The sequence below is a fragment of the Mobula birostris genome, chromosome 26 (assembly GCF_030028105.1).
Source record: "Mobula birostris isolate sMobBir1 chromosome 26, sMobBir1.hap1, whole genome shotgun sequence".
In the NCBI taxonomy this organism is placed as follows: Eukaryota; Metazoa; Chordata; class Chondrichthyes; order Myliobatiformes; family Myliobatidae; genus Mobula; species Mobula birostris.
The window spans coordinates 7,775,464-7,799,212 of NC_092395.1; the positions used below are offsets into that span (position 1 = coordinate 7,775,464).

A 23,749-nucleotide genomic window follows, 5' to 3' on the forward strand; every position below is an offset into this window, starting at 1 on the left:
GATGCCGGGAATAGGAAGCATTCCTTCAGTACTTAATGGGATTGATTTTGGTTAAGCAATAATGCCGGGCCAGAATACAAGGGTCCTTACTGTAGGCAATAAGGGAAATCATTGTAGAGTCATCCAGCACAGAGGATAGAAGATAAAGTTTAGCTTTACTTGTCAAGTGAAACATCAAAATATACAGTGAAATGTTGCAGGGCCAATGACCAGCGCAGCCCGAGGATTTGCTGAGGACAGCCTAGAAGCCGGATCCACTCCAAGTTCAGCGACTAGACCCAAGGGCTTCTCAATACACAGGATGGGTTGAACTGCTGATTCGGAGAAGGCAAAAGCTGGAGGTCTGTGTTCATTGTTAGACTCTCTCTGATACTCAGATGTGACAGTTTTGTCCTACTCTTGTTCCCCCGATCCAGGACATCTAATGATTAGGTCCCAGCCGTTCTACTGACCGAGGGAGTTCTCCTTGATCCTGACCACAGTTTACATACTGCCAAAAGCTGATGGTAACAGCCACTCGAGATATTGAATGCTGCCATCATCAGACAAGAAACAGTCCACCTCAACACACTTCAAGTCATAGTCGAGGACTTCAATTAGGCTTGTTTGGAGAAATCTCTGTCCAATTATCATCAGCATATAACCTGCAGCACCAGGGGTCCCAACACACCAGACCACTGCCATACTACGATCAGGAATACCTACCGTTCCATGCCTAGACCACGTTTCAGAAAGTCTGATCACTTGACTGCCCCCCTACCTGCATACAGTCAGAGGCTAAAGAACAAGGCTCCCGAGATAAGGATATCAAAGAGGTGGTTACAGGAGACAGAGGAACGACTATGGGATTGCTTTGAGTCTGTGGACTGGTCTGTGTTCAAGGAATCAGCAGGGGATCTGAATGAATACACCATGGTCGTCACAGACTTCATAAAAACAGCTGTAGACGAGAGCATCCCCACAAAATAATTAACTCTTCCCCCAACCAGAAGCCCTGGCTGAACCATGAGATCTCCAATATGCTGAGGGCCAGGTCAGTCACTTTCAGGTCTGACAACCAAGTTTGGGTTGAGGCCCTGCACCAAAGTTGAAAGTTCAAGGTAAATTTATTATCAAAATACATATATGTCACCATATAGGTTTGCCCTGACATTCATGTATTAACCGTCTTTCACAGTAAATACTGTACAAAGACACACAATAAAATCACTGAAAAACCACACACAGCAATGCAGAGAAACAGCCAATGTGTAAATATATTTTACAGATCAGACTCGATGGGCCAAATGGCCTAAGTCTGCTCCTATAACTTATGGTCTTAAAATACAATAAACTGTGCAAATACAAAAAAAAAGTCAAAATAATAATAAATTAGCAATAAGTATTGAGAACATAAGATGAAGATTCCTTGAAAGCGAGTGCATGGGTTGTGGGAAGAGTTTGGTGTAGGGGTGAGTGACGTTAAATGTAGTTATCCCCACTGGTTCAAGAGCCTGATGGTTGAGAGACAATAACTATTCCTGAACCTAGTGGTGTGAGTCCTGAGTCTCCTGTACCTTCTTCCCGATGGCAGCAGCGAGGGTTGTTATTAGAGGAAGAATAATTATTTGTCAGGAGTTTGGACATTCTCCCTGCATGAGTTTCTTATTTTTAGCAATGCATCAAGGTAACAGGCCCTCCTGGTCCACAGAGCCTATACTGTCCAATTACACCCATATGACCAACTAACCTATCAACTTGTACATCTTCATACTATGGGAGGAAACAGAGCACCCGGAGGAAACCTACACAAGCATAGGGGGTACAATCTCCTTCGAGGCATCGACGGCTTCCTTCAGATGCTCCAGCTTTCTCCCACATTCCAAAGACGTACGGGTTAGTATGTAGTGGGCATGCCACATTAAGCATGGCTGCACTTGTTTAGATTAGATTAGATTCAACTTTATTGTCATTGTGCTGAGTACAGATACAAAGCCAATGAAATGCAAAGAATAATGTTATTTACAAAATAACTGCAAATAAAAAGTAAGTGCTACAGCACACAAATATAAAAGTACTGAGACAGTACAATGTGGGTGCAATACTGCTTAGCGCTGTGATGTGAGGTTCAGCAGGGTCACAGCCTCAGGGAAGAAGCTCTTCCTGTGCCTGCTGGTGTGGGAGCGGAGGCTCCTGTAGCGCCTACCGGATGGGAGGAGAGTAAAAAGTCCATGGTTAGGGTGAGATGCTTCCTTGATAATGCTTTACCATAAGCCCAGGCAGTGCTTATGGTAGATGTTCTCACTGGTGGGCAATTGGGTGCTGATAATCCTCTGGGCAGTTTTCACCACACACTGGAGTGCTTTGCGGTCCGATACAGGACAATCGCCATACCACACTGAGATGCAGGTGGTGAGTATGCTCTCAATGGTACAGCGGTAAAAGTCCGTCAGTATCCTGGGACAGAGGTGAGCTTTCTTGATGCTCTGCAGGAAATAAAGGGCCTTTTTGATCAGGATGGAGGAGTTCAGGGCCCAGGTGAGATCCTCGGAAATGTGGACACCAAGGAATTTGAGCTTGATACACGCTCCATTACAGATCCGTTGATGCAGATGTGGGCTGCCTCCTGCACATCTTCAGAGTGTGTTGGCCGTTGACACAAACAACACATTTCACTGCATGTCTCAATGCACATACATGCACAGAATAAAGCTATTAAAATATAGGAGCAGAATTAGGCCATTCAGCTCATTGAGTCTGCTCTGCAATTTCACCATGACTGATCCATTTCCCTCTCAGCCCCAAACTCCTGCCTTCTCCCCGTATCCCTTCATTTTCATACTAATCAAGAACGTATCAAACTAAACTTTAAATATACCCAATGACTTGGGCCTTCACAGCCGCCCGTGGCAATGAATCCCACAGATTCAACACTTCCTGACGAAAGAAATTCTTCCTCAACTCCATTCTAAAAGGATGCCCCTCTTTCCTGAGGCTGGGTCCTCTGGTCTTAGACTCTCCCACCATAGGAAACATCCTCTCCACATCCTCTCTATCAAGGCTTTTCACCATTCGATAGGTTTCAATGAGGTCACCCCTCATTCTTCTGAATTCTAGTGAATACAGGCCCAGAGCCATCAAACACTCTTCACACAACAAGCCGTTCAATCCTGGAATCATTTTTGTAAACCTCCTTTGAACCCTCTCCAGTGTCAGCACATCCTTTCTAAGCTAAGGGGCCCAAAACTGCTCACAATACTCCAGCTGAGGCCTCACCGGTACTTTATGAAACCTCAACATTAATCCTGAATCTTTAATTGCTAAGACTTGGTAAGTCTGGGCTACTCTCACAGTCCATCGGTAAGGTTGAGCTCCAAAATAAACCAATCTGCTGTTGATGATTCGATTTAACCAGTGCAGATTCAGGAACCATTCCAACATCTTTTTGGATGTGGGAGAAAACTGCAGTACCACAAAGATGCCAACACCTCACAGGGAGAACATACAGAACTCACACACAGGAGCTGAGCTGAAGGTTCAACTTGGGGTGTTAGAGCTGCATCCCCTCCCGCTCAGGACAAAGAATGCTCCCAGCAAGATATGCCTTAAAATTCCAATTATTTCCTTAGTCTGTGTTCCAGGGTGACTCACTGCTGATCAAATTTAATCTAAAACACAAAAAAGTATGAAAGCGTGTAATCCATCGACATATTTAGAAAAAAAAAGGACTTCCCAGAAAAGCCATTGCTCTAGGAACAGGAGAACATGCTGCGGTCTCCATCGAGGTTGTGCTTAGACTTGTGTGTTCATAGAGAAGGTATTTGGGACAGAGAGGGGGTTAGGGATGGTGCTAGGGTGTAAGGATAGGAATGTGGAAGAGTTCAAGGTCAGACTGCAGTCCAGGCCTCCGCTCTACACTCGAAGGCTAGTAAAAATGTGGACAAAGGACACCCTTGGAAGGATGTGTTGTGCACAAGACCAGCGAGGATGAGGAATGGCATCCCACCCCACCCTCCCCCAGATCAGCAAGACCCAATGGGATCAGCAGGATCAGAGGCCTATGCGGTCAGGAAGTACGAGGGCCTGTGACCCCCTAGGTATGTGAACCGGTGGGTCCTGAATTCAGGGCCTGGAGTCTGTCATGAGTGAGTCCAGAAGTCAAGCTCTTGAACTTGGTGTCCTGTCATGGGCAAGTCCTAGGGTCGATACCGAAGATCAAAGCCCAAAGAACGATCCGGAAGTCCAGAAATCAAGACCCTGGGTCTGTCAGTCCACTGGGAAAGTTGAAAGCCTGAGGCCTGCAGGTCTGTGAGTCCATTTGAGGTTGGAGGCCCAGAGAAGGCCTGCCCTGGGATTCGATGACTGTCTGTGTGAATGAGTGGGTGGGCAGGTGGATGGTGTTGTGTTCTTTATACATACCATGGTTACTAAGAACAAACCATATTCTGGAAGAATTAAAACTAGAACTTTTATTTACAACAGCAAACAGCAACCATGTTTTCACCATACAGTTTCTAGATCATTCTGTCATTTCTGTGCATGCTCCAAACTCTGTCCAATCACGTTGTTAGATGTGACACGTGATATCACCACATCTTCCTTTCCTTAAAAAGAAAAACAATTAGCAACATTAATCAAAATAAATGCATAATTTAACATGTCTCTATCAGTCTCTCTGGGGGTTTACGAACACGAGTAGACCTTCTAAGTGGTTCATACAGTTCTTGTGTTTCGTTGTTGTTTCCATGTGTTATCTGGTCTGCATCAGTTAACTGAAACTGAAGTTGGCTCTTTCTTGAGGTCTTTGCGATTTCTTCTTAACATTGCTCCTTCTTCTGTTTGGACCATGTATGATCTGGGTTGTACTTCTTCAAGTGCTGTAGCTTTCTGTGTCCAGGTGTTCATTTTGTCTTGTATCCTCACTTTATCTCCTTGGTGCAGTTCAGGTAATGGATGAGAACATCTGTCAAAGTATGTTTTCTGCTTTGCTTTGTGTTATCTTTCCACCATTTCACTTGTTCACCTCCCCCTGTTCTCAGAAGGCTCTCATCTATTGGCAGATTGGATCTCAAACCGTGTCCCATCAGGAGCTGAGCAGGTGAAAATCCACATTCAAGTGGAGTACTGCGATAGGCTAACAAAGCTTTATAAAAATCACCTCCACTATCTTTTGCTTTGTGCATCAGTTTCTCGATAATTCCTACCGACTTCTCAACCAATCCATTGGACTGAGGGAAAAATGGACTAGATGTTGTATGAACAAAGCCCCATTCATGAGCAAAATGTCTCATACATTCACCATTGAACTGTGGACCATTGTCTGTGAAAACTTCATCAGGTACACCATGTCTGGAAAAAACTGATTTCATGCATGTAATTACATTATCTGCTGTTGTTCTGCTCAGACCACACACTTCAGGATACAATGAACAGTAATCTGTTATTAATAGATAATCTTTGTTGTCAGTTACAAAAAGATCAATGCCTACCTTCTGATAAGGTCTCTGAGGACTAGGATGTGGATGCAGTGGCTCCTTAGGGTTGCTAGGTTGATATTTAAAGCATATTTAACAGGAAGACACCAACCCTGCAATTTCTTGATTCACCTTGGGCCAAAACATCACTTCCAGCACCCTTCTCTTACACTTTTCAATACCTAGGAGGCCTTCATGAATTTTCCCAAGCATTTCTTTTTGGAGACTTTTAGGTATCACAATTCTACTACCTTTGTACAATATCCCATCCACAACAGACAGTTCTGATCTGTGGTTCCAATAATCTTGTACTACTCAGGTACAGCCATGCCTATTATCTGGCTATCCATCCATCACCACTTGTATTACCTGACTGAGAATTTTGTCCTCCTCTGTCTCAAGATGCAGCAGTTCCAACTTTTTGGGAGCAATAGGTACAGTCTCTATGATCATATCAACAAATGCCTCAACATCAACAGCGTCCCTGTGACTGTCTTTTGTTGTTGGATCCACACCTCTGGAAAGTGTGTCAGCCATGTACATGAATTTTCCAGGTGTGTATGACACATTCAATACATATCTTTGCAATTTGATCATCATTCGCTGAATTCGCAATCACTTAAAGGCTTGCAGAACAATGCAATCAGAGGCTTATAATCAGTTTCAACATCAATAGATTGTCCTGACACAAACTGATGAAATCTCTCGCAAGCAAACATAATGCCGAGCAATTCTTTTTCAATTTGGGCATATCTTGTTTCTGGATCAGATAATGAACAAGACGCATATGCCACTGGTAGCCATTCCTGATAAAGTTTCTGGAGTAATACTGCCCCAAAGCCTGCTTGAGATGCATCACATGAGATTTTGATGGGTCTCTCAGCAACACAGAATTTCAACGCAGGTTCTTTGGTGAACACTTTCTTGAGATTTTGCCATGCCTTCTCCTGTTCATGATTCCAGATCCATTCATTTCTCTTTTCTGTTAGCTGCCTCAATGGAGCAAGCTGTTCTGAAAGATTGGGTATGAAATTTCCCATGTAGTTGACCATTCCCATAAACCTTTGAACACCCTTTTTACATTGAGGTCTTGGCATGTTCTCCATAGCAGAAATTTTCAATGGATCAGGACACATACCCTCATTGCTGATGATATTACCCACAAAGGTAAGTTCAGTCACTCCTAGCTGACATTTGTCTTTATTCAACTTCAGGTTTGCCTTGCATGTTGCCTCTAAGACTTGTCTAAGTCTGGCGTCATGTTCTTGTTCAGATGATCCCCAAACAATAATATCGTCTATGGAAGCATCCACGCCCTCAATGTGCTCATACAGCATGTGAATGGTTTATGGTACACCTCAGGAGCTGATGTAATTCCAAACGGAAGCCAAAGAAAACGGTATCTGGCAAAAGGAGTGTTAAATGCGCACAACTTTGAACTCGGTTCATCTAGTTTAAGTTGCCAGAATCCAGAGGATGCATTTGATTTACTAAAGTACTTTGCATTAGTAAACTGTGACATAATTTCTTCATGAGTAGGCAATTTAAAATGCTCTCTTTTAATGGCTCAATTCAAGTCTCTTGGATCTAAGCAAGTCCTCAGTTTTCCATTTTTCTTATCAACAATGACAAGCGAATGGACCTATTCAGTCGGTTCTTCAATTTTTTGTACGACTCTTAACCGTTCCATTCTGTCAAGCTCTGTTTTCAGTTGATGACGTAATGCAAAAGGCACTTTTCTACATGGATGTACTACAGGTGGCACTGTGTTGTCAATTTTAATCATGTGCTCTCCTGGAAGGCAAAGCTCTTTGAGCAAGTCCTCATACTCTTTCATCAAGTCACTGTACATTCTGACTCTGTGTCACTGTCCAGGACTAAGGTTCTTTTTACCAAATTCAGTCTCTCACAGGCAGATAAACCCAGTATTGACTGTACATTTTTTTGGCACGGCCACAAATGAAAGTGTGTGCATACTATTTTGTGAGATATTTTTGCCACACATGTTCTTTAACTGGAATGTCTGCACCTGAATAGCCAGTCACTTTATATTTGTCTGATGTAACTTTGGTCTTGGCTTTAATGCATTAAACTTAGATTCTGCAAGGACATTTACTTGTGCTCTAGTATCCAGTTTAAACAGAATATTGTTTTGATTCACTTGCGATGGAATAGTCCAGTCATTCTTACTTTGTTTGTTTTCACAAAGCACATCTATATAAACCTCCTTGCGTTCATTTTCAAGCACTGCATTTATGTGTTTTATTTCCTTTTCACTTCTGCAACAGCGTGAAAAATGATTACTCTTACCACAGTTGTTGCACATTTTTCCATACGCTGGACACTTTTTTGGCCGGTACTGCTGCCCACAGCGATCACAAAGTTTTTTTCTTTCAGATGACATCTTGCTCTCTGTCGGTTTCATTGTCGCTGCATTATTTTTTCTAATATGTTCACACTTTACAGCGTCTACACAGCCGTTCTCAATAAAAAGTTCTTTATCCTGCGACATCACAGTCTCAGAAGCTTTGCAGAATGCCACAGCTTTTTCCAAATTCAAATCTTTTTCTAACAGTCTTTCTCTCAGACCATTATTTATCCAGAATGCTGCAAACAATTCTGTCTTTAATGAGAGAGTCTGTAAGTTCTACAAGCTCGCATCTTTTACTGTGGTTTCTCAACTCTGTAACAAATTGATCAATCGTTTGACCAGGTCTCTGCTGACATTTGAAAAATTTATAGCGCTCATACATCACATTATGCTTTGGTATACAAAATGTGTCAAATTTGTCGATTATCGCCTTTAGATTCAAATTATGTCCATTTTCAAAAGTGAAATGGTTATATACCTCAATTGCATCATCCCCTATTACGTGGAGTAGGATTGCTGCTTTCATTTTTCCCGTTTTATTTTCTGCTCCAATCGCCAATAAATAAATTTCAAAACGCTGTTTAAATCTTTTCCAGTTTTCAGCTTTGTTTCCAGTCAGCTGAAGCATTGATGGGGGTTGCAAAACTTCCATTTTTAAAGCTGTTAGCAAACAACAAAAAAGTTCGCGCTCTTTTCTTTTTCGATTATCTTCGCTCCCCCGTGTTAGCAAAACGAATTATTCTTCCAGACCGACTTCTGACACCATGTTGTGTTCTTTATACGTACCGTGGGTTACTAAGAACAAATCATATTCTGGAAGAATTAAAACTAGAACTTTTATTTACAACAGCAAACAGCAACCACGTTTTCACCATGCAGTTTCTAGATCATTCTGTCATTTCTGCGCATGCTCCGAACTCTGTCCAATCACGTTCTTACACGCGACACGTGATATCACCACAGATGGGAGGGAGGAAAGGGGCATATTTTTATATAGATGTGGTAAGTAAATGTATCTGAATCTGAAGCGGTCTGCATTCAGAGGAATCACAAGGAAAACAACACTAAGATGTTGTTGTTATTACTGGCAATTGGTTGATCAGAGCTTGAAGTTTTTGGATGACTCAGAGTCGGACCGTGGTCGGGTATAGCAGGGAGAGTTTTTCTTCCTTCTCCCATCTGCGTGACATGTGGGACATTTGAGAGACTTTGAACTTTTTACTGTGCTCATGGACTTCTTCATCAAGTTATGGTATTGTTGCACTGTTGTAACTATATGTTATAATTATGTGGTTTTGTTAGTTTTTTCAGTCTTGGTCTGTCCTGTGTTTTGTGATATCACACCGGAGGAAATATTGTATCATTTCTTAATGCATGCATTACTAAATGACAATAAAAGAGTCTTCTAGTGTCTTCATAATCTAATAATCTAATATTCAAACATGAATCCAGATACAGAGAGCAAGAAAAAATCTGCAGATGCTGGAAATCCAAAGACCACACTCAGAGTGCTAAAGGAACTCAGCAGGCCAGGGCAGCATCCATGGAAAAGAGTAAACAGTTGACATTTCAGGCCGAGACCCTTCATTAGGACTGGAGGAAAAAGTTGAGTCAGAGTAAGAAGGTGGGATTCCTCCAGCATTTTACCCAGATACAGTGAAAAGCTTCCATTTCCCTGAGCTTCACACAGATCAGTCCATACATAAGTACATTAAGGCTTTATAAAGGAAAGTGAGCATTGTGGGCCGAATGGCCTGTACTGTGATGTATTATTCTATGATCTATGTATATACACAGAGGCTGCAGTAGCATAGGGGTTAGCACAACACTATTACAGGAGATTCCAGAGTTCAGAGTTCAATTCCAGTGCTGCTCTGAAAGGAGTTCTTGTGCATCCTCCCTGTGGAATGTGTGGGTTTTCTCCTAGTCCTCCAGTTGCCTCCCTCAGTCCAAAGATGTGCCGGGTAGGTTAATTGGTCATTGTAAATTATCCTGTGATTAGGTTAGGGGTAACCGGGTTTGCCAGGGGTTGCTGGGGCAGCGTGGCTTGAAGCTGTATTGCTAAATAAGTAAATAAATAAAGTTTATTAAGTACATATGAATACCTGCTCTTTAATGCAAATATCTAATCAGCCAATCATGTTGCAGCAACTCAATACATTAAAGCATGTCGACATGGTCAAGAGGTTCAGACCAAACAACAGAATGGGGAAGAAATGTGATCTAAGTGACTTTGACCGTGGAATGGTTGTTGGTGCCAGACAGGGTGGTTTGGGTATCTCAGAAACTGCTGATCACCGGGGATTTTCATGCTCAACAGTCTCTAAAGTTTACAGAGAATGGTGCAAAAAACAAAAAGACATCCAGTGAGCCAAAATTCTGTTGGGAAAAATGAGAGACGGTATTAATGAGAGAGATCAGGAGGAATGGCCAGACTGGTTCAAGCTGACAGGAGGGTGACAGTCACTCAAATAACCACACATTACAGCAGTGGTGTGCGGAAAAGCATCTCTGAATGCACAACACGTCAAACCTTGATGTGAACGGACTACTGTAGCAGAAGGCCACAAACATACTCTCAGTGGCCTCTTTATTAGGTACAGGAGGTTCCTAATAAAATGGCCACTTTGTGTAGTGTTACAGATACAAAGGAAGTATACTGCAAGTTGACAAACAACGTTCAATGTCACAGTGAGGTCGGTTGGGTGATCAAAAGTATATGACTAATACAAGGGGGCATAAGTTTAAAGTGATTAGAGGAAAGTATAAGGAAGATGTCAGAGGTAATTTTTATACACAGAGAGTGGAGGATGCGTGGAACGTGATGCCAAGGGTGGTGATGGAGGCAGATACATTAGGGACATTTAAGTGATTCTTAGATAGGCTCATGGATGATAGAAATATGGAGGGAAGGAAGGGTTAGATTGATCTTAGAGTAGGTCAAAAGGAATGCACAACATGGGCAAAAGGAGCTGTACAATACTGTACTGTTCTACGTTAATGAATGGGAGCCAAGTTATATTTTGAAAAATCTGCTGCTGATTTGCACAGGATCATGTGTTTTTAATTCTACAGATGTCAGAGGAACTCCATAAAACACCACAATCTGTGGACTCACTTTCATGGTCTCTATAATTCATGCTCTTAATATTTGTTATTTATCTATTTGTTTATTTTTTTATTGTTGACACAATTTGTTGTCTTCTGTACATTGTTTGTTTGTCTGTCTTTAGTATTCATTGATTCTATTTTGTTTCTCTGCATTTACTGTGAGTCCCTGCAATATAATGAATCTCACGGTGGTATCTGGCAACACATACTGTATGTTCTTTGATAACAAATTTACTTTAAGCTTTGAAAAGTTCACTATTTCAGAAGAATGATTAACTCAAAAGTTGAAAGGTCTCCTTCAGATTATCATGTAGTGTCATAGAACACAGGCGCGGGCGCATGAGCCTACCATGTCTAAACCAACCACTTACCACCACTGTTTGTCCTACCCCGGCAATTCATGCCCTCATATAGATATTCCTTAAATGGGAGAGTGCCTGTACCCACCACCCTCTCATTGCGGTCCTGAATCCAGGCACTCTGTGATGGAAAGAGTCCTTCCTCACGTCTTTTCTGAAGGATACTGGACAGTTGTGTCAGGGCTTGAATACTATCATCTCTTATAAAGTTAAATCAGGCAACATAGGCGACAACAGGGCTTTGCTTCCAGGTGAACCCAACGTCTATGCTCGCTGTTGCCATCAAAACATGGAAGAACCATCACGAACTGCCACAGCCCCCGACGACCCTGTGATTTCAGTCTCTGAGGCCGATGTGTGAGCAGCCGCTGGGAAGGTGAACCCATGAAAAGCATTCATCCCAGACAGGGTACCTGGCCTAGTACTAAAGTGCTGATCTACTGGCTGGAGTGTTCACTGAGATCTTTAATCTCTTGCTTCGGCACGCCTCTCATGGTCTGAGTCAACGTTCCCCCCCTCCCCTTGGCAGTCTGAGGTAGCCATCTGCTTCAAGTAGGCTTCAATTATAGCAGTGCCTAAGAAGAAAGAGGTAACTTGCCTCAATGACTATCATCTAGTAGCACTTCCATCCACAGAGCTGAATTGTTTTGAGAGGTTGGTGGTGAAACATATCAACTCCTGCCTGAGAAATGACTTTGATCTGCATCAATTTAGCTGCATGATCAACATGTCCATAGCAGATGCCATCACATTGACAGCAAAGATGATGGCCATGATTGTTCTTGGCAAATTTTTCTACAGAAGTGGTTTGCCATTGCCTTCTTCTGGGCAGTGCCTTTTCAAGACGGGTGGCTCCAGCCATTATCAATAATCTTCAGAGATTGTCTGCCTGGTGTCAGTGGTCGCACAACCAGGACTTGTGATGTGCACCAGCTGCTCATACGGCCATCCGCCACCTGCTCCCATGGTCACATGACCCTAATTGGGGGGCTAAGCAGGTGCTACACCTTGCCCCAGGGTGAGCCGCAGACTAACGGAGGGAAGGAGCACCTTACACCTCCGTTGGTAGAGATGTACCTCCACTCCACCACCCATCTATGTGTAACATGGTATCAGATTATAGCCCATTATTACACTTTCCCTTTGTATAAAACATAGAAATAATGCTACATTTTTGGACTGTGGAAGGAAACTAGGGGATCCAGAGAAAACCAGCACATTCCCCAGGGAGGATGTACAGAGACTTCTTACAGAATAGGGCTGGAATTGAACTCTGAGCTCTGGAATGCCTCAAGCTGTCATAGCATCGCACTAACCACTATGCTACTGTGGCTTCCAATATTGATATTACTGTATATTCATATATGGAAATATATATAACTATTATTATTTATAAAAGTTTCAAAGTTTGAAGTAAATTTTATTATCAATTTTATTATTTGTTGAGTATGCCCACAAGAAAATGAATCTCAGGGTTGTATATGTCCCCATATACAACCCTAAGATTCATTTTCTTGTGGGCATACTCAACAAATCTATAGAATAATAACTATAACAGAATCAGTGAACGACTGCCCAACTAGGGCGTTCAACTAGAGTGCAGAAGACAACAAATCGCGCAAATACAAAAAGAAGAAACAAATAATAATAAATAAATAGGCAACAAATATCAAGAACGTGAGGTGAAGAGTCCTGGAAAGTGAATTCATTGGTTGTGGGAACTTTTGAATGTTGGGCAAGAGAAGTTGAGTGAGGTTATCCCCTTTGGTTCAACAGCCTGATGGTTGAGGGTTGAATTATTAACAATATATATTGCAAATAATACAATATGCGATACTGTATATGTTATATTATTATATAATCATTATGTATTATTCTGTTTGTTATATAACATTATAAAGTAATCATATAAAATTAATTTGAAATAATTTGCATGCAGTCAATCTCAACTAATAATACAAATGTTACAAACTCTTTAACTAAATCTTGGCCATTAGCCAGATGACATGCAGTGTAAAATGAACATACTTTAGTGACCTATTATTAAAACATTGCTGAGCTCAGCACTTACAGTACACCCAACAGGTACATGCCGGCTTAACATACAGCTGGGTTGAACAACACAAGTAGTTTTATACTAGCTACATCATACGCGGAGTTCAAAATTAACCCGAACATCACCAACCTAGGGCTTCCTGACACAGTTTTATATAAAGGCATTTTCCAAATTTTCCTCACTCATGGCTAACGTAACTATCCTTCCAGATGAGGTAACAGTTCACCTGCGAATCTGCTGAGGTTTGTCTATTGCATCCAGTGCTCCCGATGCAGCCTCATCTAAGTTGGTGAGATCCATCAATAATTGGGGGGCTGCTTCGTCGAGAAACTCCGCTCCATCCACCATAAGCAGAACTTCCCGGTGGCCAAACTTTTTAATCTCCAATCCCATTCCTGGTCCATGGCCTCCTCTTTTGTCACGATAAGGCCACCATGAGGGTGGAGTGTTCTGTCTGAGTAGCCACCAACCTGATTGCATGAACATCGATTTTTTTCTTCCAGTGAAAAAATTTCCCTCCTCCCCCCCGCCTCTTCTTCTGTTCCCCACTCTGGCCTCATTACTTCTTGTCACCTGCCTATCACCTCCTCCTGGGTTCCCTCCTCCTCATTTGAATTATTCAAAAGTCAAAGTCAAAGTAGAATTTATTATTGGAGTATATACATGTCACCACATACGACCCCGAGATTCTTTTTCTGGGGGCCATACAACAGTACAAGCCTATAGAACAGTAACTGTAAACAGGATCAATAGACACCAAACTGCGCAAATGCAGATATAAGTAAATGGCAATAGATAACAAGCATGAAGTAACAAGATAAGAGTCCTTAAATGAGTGTAACTATCCCTTTTTGTTCAAGAGCCTGATGGCTGAGGGGTGGTAACTGTTCTTGTATCTGGTGTTGAGAGTCCTGAGGCAGCATCTTCTACCTGATGGCTGCAGCAAGAAACGGGCATGGCCGGGGTGGTGGGGATCTCTGATGACGGATGCTGCGTTCCTACGGCAACATTTCATGTAGATGTGTTCAATGGTGGGACGGTTTTACCCATGATGGGCCAAATCCGCTACCTTTTGTGGGACTTTCCACCCAAAGGCATTGGTGTTCCCACATCAGGGCATAATGCAGCCAGTCAGCACACTTCCGACCACACATCTATGGAAGTTTGCCGAGCAAAATGGGAAACTGAGAGCATACTTTGCTGCCTTGTTATTTTAAAAATCTTCTCCCTGTGAACACATATCTCTGCCATGGACAGCCCCAAGCCTGCTTGCCAAAGGAGGGGGGGTTGGTTGGACAGGGGGCTTGCAAACCCATCCCGTAAAAACCTCAGAGCTACAGAAGCTCCAAAAAACCCCACCCCAGGGAGAGCAAGCATCTTCAAAGATGGGTTACACCTGGGGACAACTTGAAAGACAGGCCCAGGATAGAGGACTCTGGCAAACTGTCGACAGAATCAGAATCAGGTTTAATAACACTGGCATATGTTGTGAAATTTGTTGTTTTGCAGCAGCAGTACATTGCAATACAGAATTTTAAAAAACTGTAAATTACAGTAAGAATTGTATATATATTTTAAAAGTTCAATTAAATAAATAGTGCAAAGAGAGGAAAGATGTAGTGAGATAGTGTTCAGGGGTTGGTTGTCCATTCAGCAATCGGCCGGGAGAGGGGAAGAAGCTGTTCATCAGTTGTTGAGTGAGTGTCTTCGGGGTCACGTACCTCCTTCCTGATGGTAGCGATGAGAGGAGGACATGTCCTGGGTGATGGGGGCACTTAAGGGTAGATGATGCCTTTTTGAGGCGTCGCTCCTTGAAGAAGTCCTGGATGCTGTGGAGGCTAGTACCCATGAGTTTACAACTTTCTACAGCTTACCTTGATCCTGTGCACTCCCCCAACCTCCCATACCAGACGGTGATGCAGCCAGTTACGGTGCTCCCAGTGCCACATCTATAAATGTTTGCAGTTGTCTTTGGTAACACAACAAATCTTCTCAAGCTCCTAATGCAATATAGCCACTGTTGTGCCTTCTTTATAGCTGCATCGATATCGGCAGCCTCTGCGCCTTGGGGTGATAGTTTTAAGTAAGTTGTGAACACATATTTGGATATTAACTGGCTATCTTTAATATGTGAGTCCTTGCAGTGACATTGGAAGGCTAGATGACTTTGGGAGAAGCAGTATTTCACCTGAACCTGGTCCTAAACTCCCACATTATTTGTGCACTCCTATGGATTTTTTCCATTTATATTTCCTTGGTCTCCTGAGGAAGTAGAGATGCTGGTATGTTTTTGTGGCCACAGTGTCTATATGGTTGTACTAGGTCTAGCTATTGGTGATGTTTATGTCTAGAAGCATAGAGCTCTCTCAACTGTCCCCACCTTAGCTCTCTTCTTGTTGTAATGAGTTCTTCCGGCCTGTGTGGGGCGCCAGAGAGCATTGGGCGCTGAAGTACTTAGAGCACCTGAAATGGTTAATTGTTGTTTAATGACAGTCATTAATCATTTAAAGTTTCTTGTGTTTTTCTCGAGCGACTCACCCTTTGTATTGTGGTCTCCTAGCACCTTCTGCTCAAGCTTGTTAAATTTATTTTGATAAGATCAGGAATTTTGTGTTCATTGTAATACTTAAGTGAATGCCTGATTAGCGTTAATTGCAAAGCCTGTGTTTTGAGAATGGTTTGTCTTGTGGAGTCATCCGTTGAGCTACTGATGTTCTTGTTGGAATTCCTATGAATAATCTCTTGTTTCTGTCTCTACGTGGGAGTCAGTCGATCCTCCACACCTGGGTTCAGTCATTTGCCAGCGAGCACCGAGACAGCTGTCAGTTATATTAGCATATTGTTCATTAGAATAGAAATGACTTTGCGTGAGCAAGGAGATTCATTGCACCTTGGTGTATAGGATATTAACCTAATCTAATCAGAAGTTAAATGATTAGAAAGATTGAGAAGAAAGATCAGCTCTTTATTCGTCACATCTACGTTGCTTGCATCAATGACCCCACAATAAGGGGGTGTGCTTGAGGGTTGCCAAATTTTAGCGCAAACACAACGTGCCCACAACATATTAACCTTTTCTCGTACAGTACATCTTTGAATGTGGGAGGAAACCAGTGCACCTGGAGGAAAATCACACAGTCACGGGGAGAACATACAAACTCCTCACAGGCAAAAGTGAGAATTGAACCCCCTGTCAGTAACCGCTGAGGCTTTAAAGCGATTATGCTAACCACTATGTCACTGTGCCATCTGGTAGTGTGAATCTGGATATAAATAATGTGATAGCGATAGGGGCATGGTTAGCAGAACTCCCACCTTACAATGCAATGGCCTAGGTTCCAGTAGGACCTCTCAGGGTGCTGACTGTGTGGAGTCTGCATGTTCTCCTTTTGAAAATTTCTTCCAGTGCACTGTTTTCCAACTACATCCCTAAGATGTCCAGGATAGAAAGTAAATTGATCATTGTAAATTGTCCCTAGTGTACAGGAGTGTGCTACAACTGTGAGGGAATAATGGGAATATACAAAGAGTAGGTTCAGCCTACCAGGGAAGGAGACACTGAAGGTGGTGTAGAAGAGAGCTGGAGTCCGTGCTGAGTTGGGGGCCGACCCCTCCCATCAGTGCTGCCCTCTAGTAATCTCTCAGCAGAGGACAAGCTGGATTGCATTCATCTGCAGTTGCACCAGCAGATGATGAGGAACCGCTGCGTACTTGTTCTTGCGGAAACATGGCTCAAGGACAACATCCCACACGCCATCAATCTTCAGACCATGACACTCAGGAATTTATTGTTTTCTTTGTAACTGTATGTTCTGCTATCGTAACTGTATGCTATTTTAGGAGATTTTGAATCTGGGCAGTCTGCAGGTTACGAGCACTGAGCTGAGCTGACTATGCCTGGACTCCTTCATTTTTCTGCCAGTTGCACAATCTGTTTTTTTTGCACTGGAGAGGGAGGGAGGTTGGCTGCTTTCTTTGTTTTGTGGCTGACTGTGGGGAAAATGACTCTCAGGGTTGTATACAGCATTCAGAATTAGGATCAGGTTTAATATTACTGGCATGTGTGGTGGAATTTGTTAACTTAGTAGCACCAGTTCAATGCAATACATAATATAGAAGAATAAGTAAATAAATTACAGTATAAGTATATTGACTAGATTAAAAATCATGCAAAAATAGAAATAATATATATTTTGAAAAGTGAGGTAGTGTTCAAGGATTCAATGTCTATCTAGGAGTCGGATGGCAGAGGGAAGAGGCTGTTCCTGAATCACTGAGTGTGTGCCTTCAGGCTTCTGTACCTCCTACCTGATGGCAACAGTGAGAAAAGGGCTTGCCCTGGGTGCTGGAGGTCCTTAATAATGGACACTGCCTTTCTGAGACACTGCTCCTTGAAGATGTCCTAGGTACTTTGTAGACTAGTACCCAAGATGGAGCGGATTAAATGTATGACACTCTGCAGCTTCTTTTGGTCCTGTGCAGTAGCCCCCCCCATACCAGGCTGTGATGCAGCCTGTCAGAATGCTTTGATAATAAATGTACTTTGACTTTGTATCTTTGAATTTGTGCCTAGTGCTGTGTGTGATTGTTGGTACTGCGTTTTGCACCTTGGCCCGAGAGGAACGCTGTTTCTTTTGGCTGTGTTCATGTGAATGGTTGAAGGACAATTACACTTCAACCTGAACTTGAATTTACAAGGGGGAATTACTGAGATCAGGGATTGCCCTACGGGTGGCCATGAACTCCATGATCCACAAGGCCCCCAGTGTTATGAGAAAGCATAGAATGAGACCTCTCGGAAGAGAAGTAATTCCACTTAAGCCCCAAAGCACAGAGAACAGAAACTGCCTGCACAACACCTGCAATAACATCAATCTCAGAAGGAGAGTAATGATTAAATTTCTGAGGACCCCTTTTTGAGAGTTTTACATGGCTAGAGCTGCAGCTTGAAGATAAACCCAAGGAAGGCGACAGACCAGGCGTGAACTCTGGAAAGCCATTAAGGGCGCCAAGAGGCAATTTCGAGCCAAGTTGGAAGCCCAGGCTAACCAAAGGGATGCCAGTAGACTATAGCAGGGTCTAAATGAGATCACTGGGCGCAAAGAAAAGGCTGGGAATATCAATAACTGTGGTGCTTCTCCTCCTTACGAACTTAACGTACTCTACGCAAGATTCGAACAGAAGAGGAGCATCCTGCTCCCTCCGGATGAACCGGACCTGGTGGCATCGAGATTCATCGTCACTGAGGAGGACGTTAGAAGGGTCTTGTTGAAGATAAACCCAAGGAAGGCGACAGGCCCAGATGGCGTCCCAGGACGGGTTCTCCGGGCCTGTGCAAGCGAGCTAGCTGGAGTGTTTGTTGACATCTTCAACTGCTCCTTGCTTCAGTCTAAGGTGCCCTCATGTTTTAGGAAGGCAACGATAATCCCAGTGCCGAAGAAGAGCAAGGTGGCATGCCTGAATAACTATCGACCTGTGGCTCTGACATCAATTGCTATGAAGTGCTTCGAGAGATTGGTTATGGCACACATCAACCACAGCCTACCAGTCAACTTCAACGCTTTGCAATTCGCCTACCAGAGCAACAAGTCAATGGCAGATGCCATCTCTCCGGCCCTACATTCCTCCTTAGAACACCTGGAGAATAAAGGCGCATACGTAAGGCTCCTTTTCATTGACTACAGCTCTGCCTTTAATACCATCATTCCAAATAAACTGATTTCTAAGCACCGGAACCTGGGCCTTAGCACTCAGGTCTGCAGCTGGATCTTCAACTTCCTCACAGACAGGACCCAGGCTGTAAAAGTAGGGGACAAGCTCTCCTCTACAATCACTCTGAGCACCGGTGCCCCAAAAGGCTGTGTACTCAGCCCCCTGTACACCCATGACTGTGTAGCCAAGTTTCCATCAAACTCAATATATAAGTTTGCTGATGACACAACAATTGTAGGCCGTATCTCGGGTAATGATGAGTTTGAGTACAGAGAGGAAATTAAGAACCTGATGGCATGGTGCAAAGACAATAACCTATCCCTGAACGTCAGCAAGACGAAGGAATTGGTTGTTGACTTCAGAAGGAGTAGCGGACCGCACGACCCAATTTACATCGGTGGTGCGGAAGTGGAACAGATCAAAAGCTTTAAGTTCCTTGGGGTCAATATCACAAATGACCTGACTTGGTCCAACCAAGCAGAGTTCACTTCCAAGAAGGCCCACCAGCGCCTTTACTTCCTGAGAAAACTAAAGAAATTTGGCCTGTCCCCTAAAACCCTCACTAATTTTTATAGATGCACCGTAGAAAGCATTCTTCCAGGGTGCATCACAACCTGGTATGGAAGTTGTCCTGTCCAAGACCGAAAGAAGCTGCAGAAGATCATGAACATGGTACAGCACATCACACAAACCAATCTTCCGTCCGTAGACTCACTTTACACCACACACTGTCAGAGCAGTGCTGCCAGGATAATCAAGGACACGATCCACCCAGCCAACATACTTTTTGTCCCTCTTCCCTCTGGGAGAAGGCTCAGGAGCTTGAAGACTCGTACGGCCAGATTTGGGAACAGCTTCTTTCCAACTGTAATAAGACTGCTGAACAGATCCTGACCCGGATCTGGGCCGTACCCTCCAAATATCCGGACCTGCCCCTTGGTTTTTTTGCACTACCTTACTTTCCTTACTATCGATTTGTAATCCAGGGAGTGGGAAGCTCAGAACCAAATATCGCTGTGATGATTGTACATTCTAGTATCAATTGTTTGGTGAAAATAAAGCATAAAGTATAAAGTATGTACTTAAAAAAAGTTTCATTATCAAAAGTAAACAGTTGGCACTTCATTCAAAATAAGAAATTCAATGTTATCTATCAGGTGCTGAAACAGAACCTCTATAGGTTCACTGGTCATCGATTTGTCAGTAACAAACCTGGGCTTCCCCAGGGTATCGTAGGTACTGCCTGTATCTAATAAAGTGGCCTCCAAGTGTATTTCTGCAAGTTTGTGATCCCCTGCTGCTGTCACCTATCCATTTCAAGGCTCAACATGTTGTCCTTTCAGAGATGCTCTTCTGCACACCACTGTTGTGATGTGTGGGTATTTGAGTTAATGTTGTCCTTCTGTCAGATTGAAGCAGTCTGGTCATTCTCCTCTGACTTCTCTCATTAACAAGCCATTTCACCCCCAGGACTGCCACTCAATGGATTTAATTTTTTTTTCTCACCATTATCTGTAAACTCTAGAGACAGTTGTGTGCGAAAATCCCAGGAGATCAACAGTTTCCGAGATACTCAAACCAGCCCAACTGGCACCAACAGTCACCCCACGATTAAAGTCACCTAGAACACATTTCTTCCCCATTCTGAAGTTTGGTCTGAACAACTGAACCTCTTGACCATGTCTGCATGCTCTTATGCATTGAGTTGCTGCCACATGATTGGCTGATTAGATATTTGCACTAATGCGCAGGTGTACCTAATAAAGTGCCCACAGTGAGTGTATTTTTTCATTCTTAAATAAAAAAATAGGCACCACAAAGTTCATAGAAACTTGCATTGCAATTAATTTTTACTGAAATAATTCTTGCTGCTCAATTGCATTACAGTGGACTTAATCTGGAGAACACTAATGTACAAAACCTCTTAGATTATAGCAGTAATTTTATCGTTTAAACATACTTCTTTCAAAATTAGAAAAATAGATGGCCTTTGAATTGTATTGGGTTTCAAAGTATTGCTATGTTATCCAATGATACACCTGTAGGAAGTTGATTCGATGGGGTAGAAATTCAAAGCAACACACACAGCAGGCCAGGCGGCAGCTACGGATAAGAACAAACAGTCAACGCTTCGGACCAAGACCATTCTTCAGGACTGGAAAGGAAGAGGAGAGTTCAGAGTAAGAAGGTAGAGGGAGGGGGAAGAAGAGGTACAAGGTGGTAGGTAATAGCTGAAACCAGGAGAGGAGAAGGGAGTGACGTAAAGAGCCGGGAAGTTCATTAGTAAAAGAGATAAAGGGCTGGAGAAGGGGACAGAAGACCTTGGAAGAAAGGGAAGGGGAGGGGCACCAGAGAGAGGTGATGGGCACATAAGGAGATAAAGTGGGAGAGGGAAACAGGAAATCCATATTGCACGTTAGGTTACAGACAGACTTCTTGGTGGATACACATGTGGTAATCAATAACTTTGGACTTCAATACAAGTGGATATTAGAATGATTATTCAATGGGAGATCTATGCAATACCATCTCTTTCTTTGATTCAGCCTTTGAAGAATTCCTCGTTCAGTGAAGTACATAAAAATGTTTCCTCAATTTCATCCATTTAATAATTGAATTCATTAAGCAATAAAGAAACTAAAGATCAACTCTACACTTTGTCTTGAAAAATTAATTTTGCAGCTTATTTAAAATTAAAACAAATATCATCTTTCGAAGTATTTTTCATCTTGATTCAGTATCTGCCATTACTCAGGCTTGTTTCCTAATGAACATTCACTCAACATGAAAGTTTATTAAATTTCTAGGTGGTAATAATGGTTTAGATTATGCAACACTGCTTGAAAGAGCCTACTTCTGATTCAAAGAGAAGGTGGAGGAATTAGACCATACCTATAGTTGGAAAGACTGCACACAATAACCATACGTGCTAGATTCGACCATTTTTGGCATCTCCAATTGCTCCCCAAACATCAAAGACAAATTCATCTGGAAAAGCAAAGTCCCCAAGAACTGAGTCCAATCCTTCTGCAAATTCATCTGGATTCTTCTTGTCTTTTCCAATTTCCACCATTGTTGCTGCTGAAGAAAGAACAAATAACAAAGATAATTACTTGGTGCAGAGGCAGAGGATTGCACAGTTCTCTGATTATAACTCAGGCATATTAAGAAAGAGAAAATTGTTATGAAAGCTTCACAGTCCAAAACTACAATTGGCATATTTCAGCTATATTCAGAATAGTGCATTCATCAGAAAGGGGGAACGTCACCACCTGAGATGTGCCTGCTTTTCATTGCTCCCATCAAAGAGAAGATACAGGAGCCTGAAAACACACACTCAACATTTTAGGAATACCCAACCTCTGAACCCATGGACACCACCATAAAATTTTTGCACTACATGTATATCTATCTATCTATCCATATATGTCTCCATAAATGTACGTCACACACACACATACACACACACACACATACTGTACTGTGCAAAATTCTTAGGCAAATATATATAAATATATATAGCTATGGTGCCTAAGACTTTTACACAGTACAATATATACCAGTATCTATCTATCTATATAAATGCACACACATATGTACGCCCATCTCATCATAATTTATAGTATAGATAAATTATAGTTTATTCATTGTATTTTTGCAAATGACAAATCTCATGATATATATCAGTTATAATAAACCTGATTCTGATTTGAATTCTGATTCTAGAATGGTTAAAGAAATTATAAAATTAATCTAATCTCCTTAGTAAGTGTCGTGAAGACACCCTGTCTTAAACTGGAGGCAGCAGATGCATTTGCAAAAAGATAGAACCTTATAAGGAAATTGTAAGAAAGGCAAGATTTCAGTGAGCTAAACAAAAGCTGATTTTGGCTTACTGAATAGCATCAAAATATTTTTCTTCAAATCAAGTTAAAAATAATTTTGAGTTCTTGTGTTATTTTGAAGTAGGTGAAGAGTAGACTTGTGAGGAATTCATTTTCCTTGGTGGATCTCACACCATCAGGTTGACCAATTCCTTTGAAGGCAGAGTTTACGGGTTGAAGGGAAATTCAGAGGACACATGACCAGCATCTAGGGCAATATTGTAGAACAGTTTGAGGGAATAAGTACCATTGGGAGACTACCTTTATGACATAATGCCCAGTGAAGGGTCAGTTTGAGGGAATAAGTACCACTGGAGAGTCTGTCTTTATGGCATAATACCCAGCGAAGGCTCAGTTACTTAGAAGTACTAGGAGTAAATGGAAAAGAAGCAAGGAATTAGACTTACCCAACCATGAAAACATTCATGTCTGCCTGCTCTCCAATACCATATTCAGCACTTCTTTTCTTTTACTGAAGCACTTGTACCTTCTACCTGATGACAGCAGTGAGAAAAGAGCATGGCCTGGGTTGTGAGGATCTTTGATGATGGAGAAACAAAGCTGATGTCATGGCCAAGAAGCCTCCTCAATGCCTCTACTGGAATGAATCCATAATTGATTCATTATGGTTATTACTTTGTTATGGACTTATTGGGTATGCCTGCAAGAAAATGAATCTCACGGTTTATATGGTGACATGAAAGTATTTTTTGAGAATAAATTTACTTTGAACTTTGAGCCTCCTCAGGAGCAAGAGGAGATCTGGCAAATCCCCATCGAGTTTCTGTTGATGTGCCATAGAA

At 42.3% G+C, this 23,749-nt stretch overlaps 1 protein-coding gene across 1 annotated transcript in view; it reads right to left on the reverse strand.

Annotated features, from left to right (window-relative positions):
- Positions 1-9,838: 9,838 nt before the first annotated feature.
- LOC140188130 (PDZ domain-containing protein GIPC1-like) overlaps positions 9,839-23,749 on the reverse strand; it is a 114,852-nt gene continuing 100,941 nt past the window's right edge. The window contains exons 6-7 of the mRNA XM_072244106.1: positions 21,955-22,143; positions 9,839-9,885 (exon numbers count right to left, since the gene is read on the reverse strand). Coding sequence (XP_072100207.1) covers positions 21,992-22,143 — 152 coding nt within the window. The 3' untranslated portion in view covers positions 9,839-9,885; positions 21,955-21,991. The remainder of the gene's footprint in view (positions 9,886-21,954; positions 22,144-23,749) is intronic.